Consider the following 16901-nt stretch of genomic DNA (forward strand, 5'->3'; position numbering starts at 1 on the left):
ACCCAGCTAAACGTAAGTTAGCCTTTAAAGATTATAAGCGGTACAGAGCTGACATTCTCTTCCTTCAAGAGACCCATTTCTCCAAAAAAAGCTACCCCAAATATATAGATAAGGAATATCCCACAATATATCTAGCCTCCGCCTCAATGAAAAAGAGAGGGGTGGCCATTGTATTCCACAGGAACCTTCTGTTCGAGCTAGAAAAGAAAATTATAGATCCTGAGGGCAGATACATTATACTAATAGGTACCATCCAAGGTCAAGCTATCACATTAGTCTCGCTTTACGCCCCGTGCGAACAAGCAACAGAGTTTTTCGCTCTTTTTTTCAGGCGCTTACAGAGGGAAGCAAAGGGCCAAATCATATTAGCAGGAGACCTGAACAGAGCGTTAAACCCTAAACTAGATAGATGTACAGCCCCTAACCAGTCGAATAAACGAGACATACTAACAATCTCCCACGGACTCCGGGACTGCCAGCTAGTAGACATATGGAGGGAACAACATCCACGGACCAAAGACTTTACTTTTTACTCCCACCCCCATGACCGCTACAGCCGGATAGATTACTTCCTTGTATCCAACAGACTGGTCCCGATGGTCTCCCACACGGGCATACACGACATTTCGTGGTCAGACCATGCACCCATAGAGCTGCGGTGCGAGCTACAGCTGCAAGATAGTCCGAACTGGAAAATAAATGAACTATTGCTAAAAATACCTAAATTTGATTTCGAAATTGCAGACAAAATTAGAGAATACTTTGAAGAGAACGAGGGAAGTGTATCCTCACCTGCCACTCTGTGGGAGGCCCATAAGGCTACCCTCCGCGGTTCTCTCATGTGCCTAGCTGCTAGACGCAAGAGAGAACAAGAGAGTCAGATTAAGGAACTGAAGGGGAAATTGACCTCCCTGACAGCAATACATAAAACCTCAAAAAACGAGGCAATCTTGACCCAGATCCAAGATACCAAAAAGCAACTAAATCTAAAACTGACATCTCACGCTGAAAAAGAAATGAGCTGGACGAAACGCCGATTCTTTGAGAAAGCGAACAAGCCAGACACACTTCTAGCGACAAAACTTCGAAATAAACAACCAAATTATCAAATACAATCAATCCGCACGCAGGGAGGGGAACTTACCTCCAACCCTACGTGAATCATAGAGGAATTTAAGCACTACTACGAGTCGCTGTACGATGGGGGTAAGGTTATCCACAACCAAAAAACAAACAAAAATCTCCGAGAATTCCTGAAAGAGGCAAATTTGCCCAAATTGAGTAGAGCGGAAAGAGAGGCACTACAGGTAGACTTCTCTTTGGAAGAGTTGACAGATGTCGTAAAGTCTCTTAAGTAAACCAAGGCGCCAGGTCCAGATGGTTACTCCAACCTCTATTACAAAAAATACATCAAACTACTCGCCCCATACCTATTGAAACTCTTTAATTCGGTACTACAGGGAGCTCCCTTCCCGGCGCAGATGCTCCAGGCGTCCATTTCACTGATCTACAAAGCTGGAAAGGACCCGGCAGACTGTAAGAGCTACCGGCCCATCTCTTTAATCAATACAGACATTAAAATTTTCTCAAAACTCATAGCTAATAGAGTGGGTATCGTCCTTCCCAAGCTGATTCATCCAGATCAGGTGGGGTTCATTAGTGGCAGACAGGCGGCAGACAACACCAGACGAATAATTGATGTTATTGATCTGGCCCAAAAGCAAAATATTCCTTCGATGGTGCTCAGTCTGGACGCCGAAAAAGCGTTCGATCGGATTGACTGGCCGTACCTAAAAGAGACGCTGGGGGCGTTTGGCTTCGGAGGAAGCTTATTGGAGGCCATTATGGCACTGTACGAGGGGCCGGCAGCTAGGGTGAGGCATCAGGGCTTCCCTTCAGAGCTTTTTCAGATTCAAAGTGGCACGAGGCAGTTTTGCCCGTTGTCCCCCTTGCTGTTCGCCCTATGTATAGAACCCTTGGCGGCACACATTAGGAATAGCCCAGATGTCAAGGGCATAACTTTTAAAGAGCAATCACATAAGGTTGCCCTGTACGCAGATGATGTGATCCTGACATTATCACAGCCTCTTACCTCTCTACCCAATGTGTTCTCAATCCTAGGAAGATTTAACCAAATTTCGGGTTTCAAAATTAATCAGGCCAAATCAGAAGCTCTCAATCTAAATCTGCCTAAACCAACCGAAAAACTAATTGGACTCAATTTCAATTTTAAATGGCAGCCCTCTACGATTAAATATTTAGGGGTTAACCTCACCAAAGATTACAAAACCTTATATAAGGCAAATTACCCACAGTTGTTTAGGACACTAAAGGAGGACCTACGGAGATGGGCAGAGTATAGCATCTCGTGGATAGGCAGGATACAAAGCGTAAAAATGAATCTTCTTCCACGAGTGCTGTACCTCTTTCAGACCCTTCCGATTCCCCTGCCAAGAGAAGAGATCCTCTCTTTACAGTCCGCAATAACAAAATTCATTTGGAACAAAAAAAAACCCAGAATTAGACAAGATATCTTGAGGAGGCCAACCTCAAGAGGGGGGCTGGGCGTGCCGTGCTTGTTTGCTTACTACGAAGCAGCTCAATTAACGCAGATTCTGCAGTGGCACACAGACCCGACCCTTAGGAGATGGGTGGCACTGGAGAGGGAGTGCTGCGCCCCGGTAGATCTGAAGAACCTGATATGGCTACCTAAGAGTAGTCACATACGGATGTCTACACCACTGCAGGCCATGAAAAATTCCCTGAAAGTTTGGGGGGCCACTAAATTCAGATGTTCTCTTACGCGTTACGCGGTCATTGATGACCCCCATATGGGGCAACCCAGATTTCGCTCCTGGCCTAAATAGCGCTCAGTTCACAAAGTGGATCCAACCAGGCTATCTCCGATTCTATGATCTCGGCAGCAAGGGTGTAATTAAATCCTTCGCTCATGTAAAAGAGGAAAAAAACATTCCGAATACTGAATTATTTAGATACTTGCAGATCAGGGCCTTCTATACCAGGACCCCAACTCGGCCACGGAGAACAAATTTTGAGCAGTTGTGTGCCAGACAAACGGACACACGGGGACTAACCTCTCGAATGTACAGGGAAGTGATCTGTCCAGAGACGACTGACACTCCTAGACTTAATTATATGAGGCAATGGGAAGCTGACTTAGGGGACACATTAGAGGACGACGACTGGGATAGGATCCTACAGGCAGCAGCGAAGAGCTCTATCTGTACCACGCTAAAGGAGAACGCCTATAAGGTCCTCATGCGTTGGTACTACACCCCAACAAAACTCTCGAAATTTGTCAGAGGCTACTCCCCGCTCTGCCCCAAACAGTGCGGAGAGAGAGCGGACTTGCTACACATGCTGTGGTCGTGCGCAAAAGTGGCCCCGATTTGGGAAGAAGTACAGATGTGGTTACAGCGTCTACTGGAGATCGAGGTCCCCTTGGACCCGTGGCTGTTCCTGTTAGGCCGGCGGGTCAAGGGGTTCTCGAACGCAACACACAGACTAGTGGCGCATTTTGCCACTGCCACCAGATGCGAGATCGCAGCACTGTGGAAGCAACCACAAATTCCAATTATACCCAAAATTAGAAATCGAATTTGGTTCGTCTGCCGGATGGAACAGTTGACAAGACTGGTCAACGACACCGGCACAAATTTTCTAAAAGTTTGGTCACCTTGGCTGACACAGACAGACATCCCGGGGGTTGATCTTACCAATATTTTGCAATGATTTTTAGCAAAGGCGTTCTCCGGTGGCGAAATGGATCCTGGACGTTAGGTACTGGGGTAAGCGACGTCGAAAAGGAGAATTCACTACAGGATATCACGAACTAATAAAGGCAAGTAGGCGTATAGCTCCTACGTAGACCTCCTGACGAAGCACGTGGTGCGAAACGCGTAGAGGTCACGACAGGTCATCCTGCGCGTGTTTGCTGAGAGGCTGAAACGGAGCTTGCCTGAGGCTCCAGAGGCGGTTGTTTCCATCTTCCTTTGATGCCGTGATCCGGATCCTGTACGGCCATCAGAGGTCCCCCTTCTCTGCCTCAGTGTGAGTGTTCGCTTCCCCCTGTCAGCAGTATTATAGCTCTCTATGGCGGTTTTTATCTTAACTCCCCTGGGCTGTTAGTACTCTCTCTGTTTATTATTTTTACATTGATTGTGTTTTTGTTGTGTATGTTTTACTGTGTTAGAGCTTTCTATGTTTAGAGACCATATATATGGTTTACATTTCTGGGCAGTTAATTCATTGAGCTGAGGAGGGGTTGGATCCCCTCAGCTGTTTATGTGTTTGTTTTAATAAATTAATACTAATCCTGTCCCTTGTGCGCTTTTGTGCATTTATTTCTTCTTAGGCGTATAGCTACGTAAAGAGCTGCGATCCCGACCCTAATTAGGAAGGCCTCAATTAGCATAGCCCACAAACCGCCAGTGTCGCTCTCCACACCCCCACTCCCTTCCTCCCCCCCCCCCCCCCCCCGGTCCCTGGTTCCTTTGTTCGTCCGGTATGTCACGTTATGTTTTGTATGTTGATTGGAGGAGAAGTATGGAAACAAGGTGACGCATTGTAAGCCAATGGTTTGTGTTAACATGTCTGTATTGCCTCACCTAATAAAATGAAAGTTATAAAAAAAAAAAAAAAAAAAAAGATATGGAAAGACACAGTTACAAATGGTTCTAAATTTGGTTTTGATTTTAAATTATTTTTGGGGTTTAAAAAAATCCTAAGGGTTTTGGTTGTGTAATTGTGTTTTTTTTATGTAAGCGGAACCCCTCCTACCCTCTCCCCCTCCTCCCCTACGAGAGATCTGCAGTCTACGTGTGTCTCTGGTGCTGGTTAGCTCATCTGCTGTAGGCCAAGAAGCCTGAGTCTCCGCAGATGGTAGTCGGAGTAGCAATGGGACAGGCTGGTTCATCGGGACCTTTCATCAGGACCTCAGGATTATTTCAAGACACAGGTTGATTCAATTCATCAAGGCATCCCCTCTGTATCCTCCTCACATTCTACACCTCCTGATCCTAACTCTTCTCCTGCCTTCCTTGACTCTTTTTCCTCTGTCACAGAGGAGGGAGTTTGGCTGTTGCTCTCCTCTTCTCTCTCTACTTCTTGTCTTCTGGACCCCATTCCCTCCTATGAGCTCAAATCTCTAGCTTCCACTTTAGTCCCTACATTCATATTTTTAACTCCTCTATCAGTTCTGCTACCATTCTCATCTCCTTCAAGCATGCAATAGTTATACCTCTACTCAAAAATAGCAAGTTTGACCCCACCTGTTTCTCTAGCTATTGTACGGTCTCCTCATGCCTTTTGCCTCTAAACTCCTTGAATGCCTTGCATCCTCTCACTAGCTCCATTTACCAAGATCATTACAACCTGCTTATATTAGTCAAATCTCTCTGCAGTTTTCTATCCATTTGTACAAGGCGTTCCTAGAGCTTTTGCATTCTGCTTTGCACAATTTGTATAGTTAGTCCTGAGACAAGTATAGTACTTATGCAGATACATTTACAGGTTCCCTGGCTATGCTGTACTTTGTATGGCGGAGGATATTTGTCATTGTTATATCCTCCATAAACTGTGTACTTAAGTAAATAAACTCTAAGCAGTGATAGTATTTACTGTATATGCATACAGTTTAGAAATGTTATAATACATTATTCAAGAATTTGAAAGAATGTATTGCTATTTTTTATATTTGTCAATTTTATTAGAACTTTTGTGATATGCGTTCAAACATTATGGAATAAGAGCAGATTTTCCTACCTGGTGAATAATCATCCAATTGCTTAGTTTCTGTGAGAAACTGTCCTGGCATTGAATATGTTTCCTAATGAAAATTGCTACAGTAATTTGTTTTGCTTTGCCTTTAACGCATTACTGCTGATTTCTACTGTATTAGAGTTTTTATGTAATCTTTTTTGTTGAATCCTTTTTTTTTTTTTTTTATCCCTGTTTTCTATGATTGATTTTGTTGGAAAATTAGGGTTAGATTATGGAAATTTTGTCATCACATTTTGGTAATTTTTTTAGTAAAAATTTGAAAAAAAGAGAAACTAAAAGCATGATTAAAAGCAGAATAATTATGTCATTTTAATGTTAGACTTTTGCAATGGTATTAATTTGTATTATAATTACAGGGGAAATTGTTTTTAACTTCATTTTATATCCCAATCACACACAGCTGTAACATTCTTTAGTTTCTTTCAATTACTTTCTAAAACTTGCTGTATAACTGTGTCCTGACGAATGCAACTTTGGAACTGCTATAAGTAGTGACGGTGACAAAGCAACCTCCTGCAAACCACTCACAAAAGCATCCTCTGTTGTATACTCTGGTACAGATTTTTATTTCTTTTTTTTGCACTACCCTATTTCCTCGATTCTAAGACGCCATCAATTCTAAGACGCACCCTTGATTTAATAAAAAAAAAATTTGGGGAAAAAAACCCACTATATTAAATGTGCAGAATTTTTTTCTGGGGGAGAGAGAGAAGAGAGAGGAGAGAGGGGAGAGAGGGGAGAGAGGAGAGAGAGGAGAGAGAGGGGAGAGAGGGGAGAGAGGGATGGGGGAGAGAGAAGGGGGGGAAAGAGAGAGGGAAGGGGGGAGAGAGAGAGAGGGAAGGGGGGGGAGAAAAAGAGGGGGAAGGGGGAGAGAGATAGAGGGAAGGGGGGGAGAGAGATAGAGGGAAGGGGGGTGAGAGATGGAGGGAAGGGGAGAGGGATAGAGGGAAGGGGGGAGAGTGATAGGAGGGAAGGGGGAAATGGATAGGAGGGAAAGGGGAGAGGGATAGGAGGGAAGGGGGAGAGGGATAGGAGGGAAGGGGGGAGTGAGAGGGATAGGAGGGAAGGGGGGAGTGACAGGGATAGGAGGGAAGGGGGAGAGGGATAGGAGGGAAGGGGGGAGAGGGATAGGAGGGAAGGGGGAGAGGGATAGGAGGGAAGGGGGGATAGGGCTAGGAGGGAAGGGGGGAGAGAGCTAGGAGGGAAGGGGTGAGAGGAATAGGAGGGAAGGAGGGATAGGGATAGGAGGGAAGGGGGAGAGAGAGAAGGGAAGGATACACACACACACACACAGAGACACACACACAGAGATACAAACACACACACACACACACACACAGAGATACACACACACAGAGATACAAACACACACAAACACACACACACACACACACACACACACACACACACACACACACACACACACACACACACACACACACACACACACACACACACACACACACACACACACACACACAGATACAAACACACACACAGATACAAACACACACACAGATACAAACACACACAGAGATACAAACACAAACAATGATACAAACACACAGAGATATACACACACACAGAGATATACACACACATACAGGGATACACACACATACAGAGATACACACACACACACACACACACACACACACACACACACACACACACACACACACACACACACACACACACACACACACACACACACACACACACACACACACACACACACACACAGATACACAGACACACACACACATACACACACACAAAGAGATACACACACAGAGACATACACACACACAGATACAAACACGGAGATACATACTCACACACACACACATACAGACAAACACACAGAGATTTGACAGGGGGCAATTTGAAGACAGACCCGGGCCATCCGGCATCTCAACTCTCTGCACATCATGGAGGAGGAGGGGAAGGGGGCCGTGATCTCTCTGCACAGAGAGAGGGGGGGTATGATCGCAGCTATGCTGTAGACCCAGCCAGCATCTCCAGCATCTCTCTCTGCACGAAGGGGAGGAGGGGGGCCGTGATCGCAGATATATTTGCTGCACACAAATAATCCGGCCGCATCTCCAGCAGCGCCCCCTGGCTGTTTTTTGTTGTTGTTTTTTTTCAGTACTTCTATTGTAAGTCCTATTTCAGCCACATGAAAAATGGAAAAAACCTGCGTCTTACAATCAAGGAAATACAGTATATCATGTTATTTACTGTGATCTCATGTAAATGCTACTCTGTCTATCCAACGCAAACACCTCCCTCCTGGCCAACACCCAATATCATCATACACTCAGAACTACTCAAAAGCATTGCATTATCTACTGATTGTTGGTGGAGAACTCTGAAAACCAGTACAACAAAAAACACTTATTAAATTATCAAACATCGCAACCTTATAGCTGCTCAATCCGCAACAGTTTCTGGCTGATCTTACCAACTGCTCTTTGTGCAGAATCAACTTGATGCCTGACCCTGAATCTGCACTTAATTATTTCCAAACAGAGTTCTTAAAATGCTCCGCTACACAGAATTAGATTATGGGGGGGGAAACCTTCCGTTGGTTACAACCAACTTTATTGTGCTCTACTATTTTAGGAAAGTCTTTTGGAAAACATACAAAGTAACTGGCACTACCAAGGATCTTAATAACTACAGATGCCTGCAGAATACATACACAAGGCTATCAAGACTAGCAAAAGCCCAATATTGCTCTTAAAATCTTCACCAAAATACATAAAATCCATCAAGCTTCTGTAAGGTCATCAACAATACTGTATATTCCAGCCTTCTAGCAATCAACAACCATGTAATATCAAAATGAATGATACTACTAAAACAAGAAACAAAGATGTCCAGAGCAACATCCAATGTGACAAAAATATGCAGTGAAATACCTACAGAATATATCTCTTGAAAAAGGGTAATTTAGTTAACCCTTTGGCCAAAGCGTTTAAGCCTGCGAGCCACTTTCAAGGCATGACCAGTTCGCAGGTCCTAACACTAACTGACTGAAATCCTTATTTACGTCTATAATTAGAGGACGGATGGTCCTGGCATTGAACCTGTTGCAACCACTGCATGTAAAGAAAACCTGCTTACATGGAAAGTGAGGAGGGGTGAGCTTTAAACCTTTTTGTGGGAGGAGCCACTAACCTCCAAAACAGCTGAGACCAGCTGACAAATTTAACAAACACACAGATACCCAGCAAGCTCTCAGAACCCCCCCCCCCCCCCAAAAAAAAAATTACCACAATATATACAGTATGTATATAAGTGTCAAAAGGAGTGCTACTAGTCATGGCTAATTGTATAAAACAAGAAACAAAGAAGTCCAAAGCAACATCCAATGTGACAAAAATAAACAGTAAAATACCTATATATCTCTTGAAAATGTGTCATTTAGTTAACTCTTTGGCCAAAGTGTATAATCTGGCAAGCCATTTTCAGGGCATGACCAGTTCGCAGGTCCTAACACTAACTGATTAAAATCCTTATTTACCTCTAATAATTAGAGGAAGGTTTAAAGCTCAGCGTTCCCCAACTTTCCAAGTAAGCAGGTTTTCTTTTCATGCAGCTGGTTGCGACAGGTTCAATGCCAGGACCAACCTTCCTCTAATTATAGAGGTAAATAAGGATTTTAATTAGTTAGTGTTAGAACCTGCAAACTGGTCATGCCTTGAAAGTGGCTCGCAGGCTTAAACGCTTAACACATATTTCACTATGTCACATGATTTACTTGATGTTATAAAATTGTATTATTTTGGTTTTTAAACAGACTCTACTCCTCGGAGAGAGCTGAGAAGCGGTTTAATTATCCGTAAGACTTACTACTATCAGCATACTTAAACAATCATAGAGTGCAATTTTGGAGGGTCTTTTTTTGATCTCTTGGGGTCAAACTGTTAAACGCTTTGGCCAAAGGGTTAACTAAATTACCCTTTTTCAAGAGATATATATAGGTATTTCACTATGTATTTTTGTCACATAGGATGTTCTCTGGACTTCTTTGTTTCTTGTTTTATATAATTAGCCAAGCCCAGTAGCACTCCTTTTGACACACACACACACACACACACACACACACACACACACACACACACACACACACACACACACACACACACACACACACACACACACACACACACACACACACACACACACACACATATATAAATATTTAAATATGTAAGGAATCGGGGGCCACGTCCCTTGCGGCGTGACCCCTCCTTACCCACTACCAGTACTGCAGCGGCTGCTGCCCCTGCCCCCCGTCGCTACCCATGCCGCCGCCCAGTGCATACCTTGAACTCTGCCGTCGCCATCTTGGATTCTGGCACTGGTGTTACAGACCCTCAGCTGGGCTCTACTATTTCCTGGTCTCTCAGCCATTCACGAGCAACTCCTCGACATGCCTCCGCCATGCCCCTCGTTTGGATTGGTCACTGTCACTTTAAATATCCGGCTGTGACTTCACTTCCTTGCTCTGCATAGCTCCTTGCTTCCTGTGTAGCCTGGATACTGTGTCGTGCTCCTGTTTGTCTTTTCTCCTACAGATTTGTACCGGCTTGTCTGACTTACCCCTCTGGCTCCCGACTTCAGCATACCCATCACGATTCTTACCTCTCAGACCCTTGGACACGGAAACGGATTTAAACTACGGAACTCTCTATACTCCTGAACTCGGCAAGTACAACGACTATTCTAAATGTTAACCCAGGCCTGGCCACGCTACAACCACATCCCGGACCCGCTCCCTCTGCTGTCGGTGTGTATATTCAACATCCCACCTCAGTACAGGGGACTGGCCTGGTCTATGGGCTGCACAGCGTGACATTATGCAGAGCCCAACAGAAACAGACCTGACTGAGGTGGGCCAACTAATCAGGGGACTCGCGCTATGCATTGATACTTTGGGAAATCAGATCACAAGCCTGGTAATGCAGCTTTCCCAGCTTTCACTACAGCCTATTCCGGCCCCAGCCGCACAGGGTGGCGACCGGCCATCAGAACTCAGGATTCCTACGCCTAAAGCATATGCGGGTGACCCTCTAGCCTGTCGTGGGTTTTTGAATCAATGTGAAATACAGTTTGAGATTTCTCCCAGCCTGTTCCCCACCGGACGCACCAAGGTAGCCTATGTTTACTCTCTTTTAAAAGGGACACCTTGGCATGGGCCTCTCCCATCTGGGAGTTGCGTGCGGAAACCACCCAGGATTACCAGCTCTTTCGCCAAGAATTCCAGCAGGTATTTGATATTCCCGCCCGCAGAGATACTGCTGCTGCTTCTCTTGTTCAATTGTCTCAAGGTCGTAGGTCCGTAGCCAAATATGCATTGGAATTCCGGACTGTCGCGGCGGAGACGCATTGGAACCAAGAAGCCCTTATTGCTGTGTTTTGGCAAGGTTTGTCCGACTCTATAAAGGATGAACTTGCAGTTCAGCCCAGGCCCCAGCAATTGGAGGAATTGATCGCAATATGCATACGAGTGGATCAGCACCTTCAACAGCGCCGTCATGAACGCCAGCGTCCCAGAATTTTCTCTTCTGACCCTATTCTTCCCAGATCCTTCCCAGCTATTCATCCTGTTTTAGACACTGTGGAACCCATGCAGATTGCCAGTCAAGAGTTCCGTAATACTGACAGGACTGCCGATAGAACCCCTGACCGGACTGCTGAAAGGGCTCGTCGCCGGAATGAGGGACTTTGCTACTACTGTGGATCTCCTGAACATACGGTACGTTTTTGTCCTTTAAGGCCCAAAGAACAAACACGACCAATGGGGCAAGAGGGACTCATTTTGGGGTCAATATCTTCTCACCCTATCTGTGAAGAGGAACTCCCTAAGAGAATTATGCTTCCAGTCTCGCTTAAAGGTCCGAATTTTCGCGTAACCACAGCCGCTTTTCTTGATTCAGGATCCGGTGGTAACTTTGTGGATCAAGATTTTGCTACTCTTAACAAGATTCCACTCATCACTAAGAAATCACCGATTGGCCTCGAGGCTATTGATGGTCGTCCTTTGCAACCTGCCTTCATCACGTTAGAGACTCTTCCTCTCACCCTTTCTGCCGGTACTCATACCGAAATCATATCCTTTGACGTGATGCACTCTCCTGCCATTCCAGTTATCCTAGGATTACCCTGGCTACAGCAGCACAACCCACGCATTGATTGGAGGGATGGCAAGACAATTCAGTGGGAGCCAGAGTCAGATGCCTCACCATTGCCGGTCATTTCTCCTACCACAGTCCTCGCGGGAGTGGAAACGCCCCCGGCTAAGTTTTCCGCTCTTCCTGAAGCATATGCGGATTTCATCGACGTGTTTAGCAAGACACAATCGGAGGTTCTACCTCCTCACAGACCTTATGATTGCCCCATTAATCTGGTTCCAGGCGCTGTTCTTCCGAAATGTAAGTCCTACCCCTTGTCTCTCCCTGAAACTGAAGCCATGGCAGCATACACTGGCGACACACTTTATTCGAGCTCGGCTAGTCCCACGAATTCGGGTATACCCGGGTGTATTGAGGTTTGTGACTGTTTTCTGCCCGAGTGCATTGGGTTATTTTCCAGGCAGGGATTGAAGCATTTTATTCCCGCTGGCTGCAATACTGCACAGTATATATATATATATACTGCATTACAATTCATGAATTTATGCCATCTGGTAGACACGCGAAGCATTGCAGCCTATTAAATCCTAATCATTATCATTTAACAGATCAGCCGCCCGTCAGCCAGGCATGAACCCAGGCTGGGAAGGCAAACGCAACGGGGCTTGTCAGAGGTGAGGAGCGGCGCATTCCAGGTATCTGCCAGGTACATACTGGGTATTTGCTCGAATAAAGTGTGTCGGTGCAGTACATCAAAGAAAACCTTGAAAAAGGATTCATTCGTAATTCTTCGTCCCCCGATGGTGCCGGTTTCTTTATTGTCAAAAAGAAAGATGGATCCATGGGCGTCCGCAGAAATGTTTTCAGGGGGGGGGCATAATGTTAACTAGACAGAGAGAGAGAGTGGTTGTGGGGGTGTGTGGGTGACGGGGTGGGTGACTGACACTGACACTTTGACTGACTGACTCGTGTGTGACTGACACTTGGGTGGGTGACTGACTGACTGTGGGTTGGTGTCTGTATTCATTCACAGACAGACAGACACAAATACACACCCTCCCTCTCTCAGACTCTCCCCCTCTCAGACTTTCCCCCTCTCAGACTCTCCCCCTCTCAGACTCTCCCCCTCTCAGACTCTCCCCCTCCCTCTCAGACTCTCCCTCTCAGACTCTCCCTCTCAGACTCTCTCTCCCTGGCCCTCTCAGACTCTCTCTCCCTCTCCCTCTCAGACTCTCACTCTCCCTCAGACTCTCCCCCTCAGACTCTCCCTCTCCCCCTCACTCTCCCTCTCCCCCTCAGACTCTCCCTCTCCCCCTCAGACTCTCCCTCTCCCCCTCAGACTCTCCCTCTCCCCCTCAGACTCTCTCCCCCTCAGAATCCCTCTCTCACTCAGACTCTCTCTCACTCACTCAGACGCTCTCTCACTCACTCAGACTCTCTCTCACTCACTCAGACTCTCTCTCACTCACTCAGACTCTCTCTCTCTCTCACTCAGACTCTCTCTCTCTCACTCAGACTCTCTCTCTCTCACTCAGACTCTCTCACTCAGACTCTCTCTCACTCAGACTCTCTCTCACTCAGACTCTCTCTCACTCAGACTCTCTCTCACTCAGACTTTCTCTCACTCAGTCTCTCTCTCACTCAGACTCTCTCTCTCTCTCACTCAGACTCTCTCTCTCACTCAGACTCTCTCTCTCACTCAGACTCTCTCTCACTCAGACTCTCTCTCTCACTCAGACTCTCTCTCTCTCTCACTCAGACTCTCTCTCTCACTCAGACTCTCTCTCTCACTCAGATTCTCTCTCTCACTCAGACTCTCTCTCTCTCACTCAGACTCTCTCTCTCTCTCTCAGACTCTCTCTCTCTCTCTCACTCAAACTCTCTCACTCAGACTCTCTCTCTCACTCAGACTCTCTCTCTCTCACTCAGACTCTCTCTCTCTCACTCAGACTCTCTCTCTCACTCAGACTCTCTCTCTCACTCAGACTCTCTCTCTCTCACTCAGACTCTCTCTCTCACTCAGACTCTCTCTCTCTCACTCAGACTCTCTATCTCTCTCAGACTCTCTCTCTTTCTCTCACTCATACTCTCTTACTCAGACTCTCTCTCTCACTCAGACTCTCTCTCTCTCTCACTCAGACTCTCTCACTCAGACTCTCTCTCTCTCACTCAGACTCTCTCTCTCACTCAGACACTCTCTCTCTCACTCAGACTCTCTCTCTCTCACTCAGACTCTCTCTCTCTCACTCAGACTCTCTCTCTCACTCAGACTCTCTCTCTCACTCAGACACACACACCACACACACCACACACACCACACACACCACACACACCACACACACCACACACACCTTGTCTGGTGCCACTCTAATGCAGATAGTCCCAAGGTGTAGCCCCACCTATTTCTTACCCCCTCTCTTCTTCATTCACTCTCTCCCCTCACCCCTCTTCCTCACTTCCTCTATTACACCCCCTGTCTCCTCACTCTCCCCCCCTCCATCAATTATCCCCCTCTGACTCAAACCCACTCCCTGAATCCGTCCTCCTCACATTCATTCCCCCCCCCCCTGATCTCTCACACACAGACACACACTCAGACACAAACTCAGACACTCGCAACAAGGGGGAATTGGAGCAGGGGGGGGGGGAACCGGAGCATGGGGGGAATCGGAACGGGAAGGGTGGACCCGGAGCAGGGGGGGAATCGGAACGGGAAGGGGGGACCAGAGCAGGGGGGGGGGAATCACAACAGGGGGGACCAGAGCAGGGGGAAGATTTTGGAACAGGGGGGATCGGAGCAGGGGGGGGGGAAATCAGAGCAGGAGGACAAGGGGGAAGCGAGAGTGGCATGGAGCAGTACTCAACTGACTTGCTCCATGCAGGAAAGGGCGGGCCTCGCTATGCAAGGTCAGATAGACTCCGCAGGGGTGAGCAAACTTTTTATGCCGAGCCCCCCTTTTCATCCATTTAATTTCTCGGGCCCCCCCTGTCTGACGTAATCAAAATCACATGAACCCCCCCCTTTATTAAACGATATACAATGTAAATACAAATATGTTTCAACAGCTGCCGCCGAGAGTGGTGACATCACCAACTCTCCAAGCATGAGCACAGGGTGTCCTGCATAATTTTGCAAGCACAAGTGGGGGGTATGGATCAGGGCTATTTCTGTGTTTGTGTGTGGCTGTGTGTGGGTGTGTGGCTGTGTGTGGGTGTGGGGTTGTGCGCATTGACTGCTGCTGAGCATGCTTCAATGTCAATTTTGTTTGTCTCCCCAAGCGCCAAGCTTGGGAGAGCGTACACCCTCCAGTTTGTGCATTCAATCACAACACCCATACACACACACACACACACACACAATCACAACACAGACAGACCACACACACAATCACAACACACACAACACCCCCCCACACACTAATATCACAACACACACTAATATCACACCACACAACACACACAACCAATCACAACACAAACAACACCCCCCCACACCACACACAATCACAGCACACATTCAATCACAAAACACACACACATCACTATACATATATATATATATATACACACACACACACACACACACACACACACACACACACACACACACACACACACACACACACACACACACACACACACACACACACACACACACACACACACACACACACACACACACACACACACACACACACACACACACACACACACACACATCATTATACATATATATACACACACACACACACATCATTATACATATATATACACACACACACACACACACACATCACTATACATATATATATATATATATATATATATATATATATATATATATATATACAGTGTTCGACAATCCTATACATTTACTCGCCCGGGGCGGGTGGATTTAACCCCCGGGCGAGTAACTATTGGCCCAAGCAGCACACGTGTTTTGTTTTTTAAATTTTCCCTGCTCGCGCTGAAATTTCCCTGCTCGCGCTGGCTGAAAAAAAAAAAAACTCCCCCTACCTGACAGATGATTGGCGCGCGCTCCCAGGCTTTGTGGGCGCGCGGCCAGGCTCTATATGAGCCAGCCCCCAACGAGCGGCCATTTTTTCCCATGGAGGATGGAGGACACAGTAAGTATTATCTGTGCCTTCCTCCACCTCCCTCCCCTCCCCGGTGCTCCTGCTGCCCGCAGTTATGGTGATGGGAGCGGGGGATGCCCCCTCATGTCCCCGTCCCCCCCCCCCCCGCTTCCCACCCCGGTCCCGTGTCAGAGAGCGCGGCGGGTGATGGGAGCGGGGGATGCCCCCTCATGTCCCCGGTTCCCCCCGGTCCCGTGTCAGAGAGTGCGCCGGGTGATGGGAGCAGGGGATGCGCCCCCTTATGTCCCCACTTCCCCCCCCCCCGCTTCCCCCCCGGTCCCGTGTCAGCGAGCGCGCCGGGTGATGTGAGCGGGGGATGTCCCCGCTTCCCCCCCCCCGCTTCCCCCCCCCGCTTCCCCCCGGTCCCGTGTCAGAGAGCGCGGCGGGTGATGGGAGCGGGGGATGCCCCCTCATGTCCCCCGCTTCCCCCCCGGTCCCGTGTCAGAGAGTGCGCCGGGTGATGGGAGCAGGGGATGCCCCCTTATGTCCCCACTTCCCCCCCCCCGCTTCCCCCCGGTCCCGTGTCAGCGAGCGCGCCGGGTGATGGGAGCAGGGGATGCCCCCTCATGTCCCCGCTTCCCCCCGGTCCCGTGTCAGCGAGCGCGCCGGGTGATGGGAGCGGGGGATGCCCCCTCATGTCCCCCGCTTCCCCCCCGGTCCCGCGTCAGAGAGCGCGCCGGGTGATGGGAGCAGGGGATGCCCTCTCATGTCCCCGCTTCCTCCCCCCCCCCCGCTTCCCCCCGGTCCCCGCGTCAGCGAGCGCGCCGGGTGATGGGAGCGGGGGATGCCCCCTCATGTCCCCGCTTCCCCCCCGGTCCCG

At 47.8% G+C, this 16901-nt stretch overlaps 1 protein-coding gene across 1 annotated transcript in view; it reads left to right on the forward strand.

Moving 5' to 3' along the window:
• Positions 1-1736: 1736 nt before the first annotated feature.
• The window catches only part of LOC142497666 (uncharacterized), a 42834-nt gene continuing 27669 nt past the window's right edge, over positions 1737-16901 (forward strand). The window contains exon 1 of the mRNA XM_075605807.1: positions 1737-1874. Within this exon, the coding sequence (XP_075461922.1) occupies positions 1737-1874 (138 nt within the window). The remainder of the gene's footprint in view (positions 1875-16901) is intronic.

The sequence above is a fragment of the Ascaphus truei genome, chromosome 1, assembly GCF_040206685.1.
Source record: "Ascaphus truei isolate aAscTru1 chromosome 1, aAscTru1.hap1, whole genome shotgun sequence".
Taxonomy (NCBI): domain Eukaryota; kingdom Metazoa; phylum Chordata; class Amphibia; order Anura; family Ascaphidae; genus Ascaphus; species Ascaphus truei.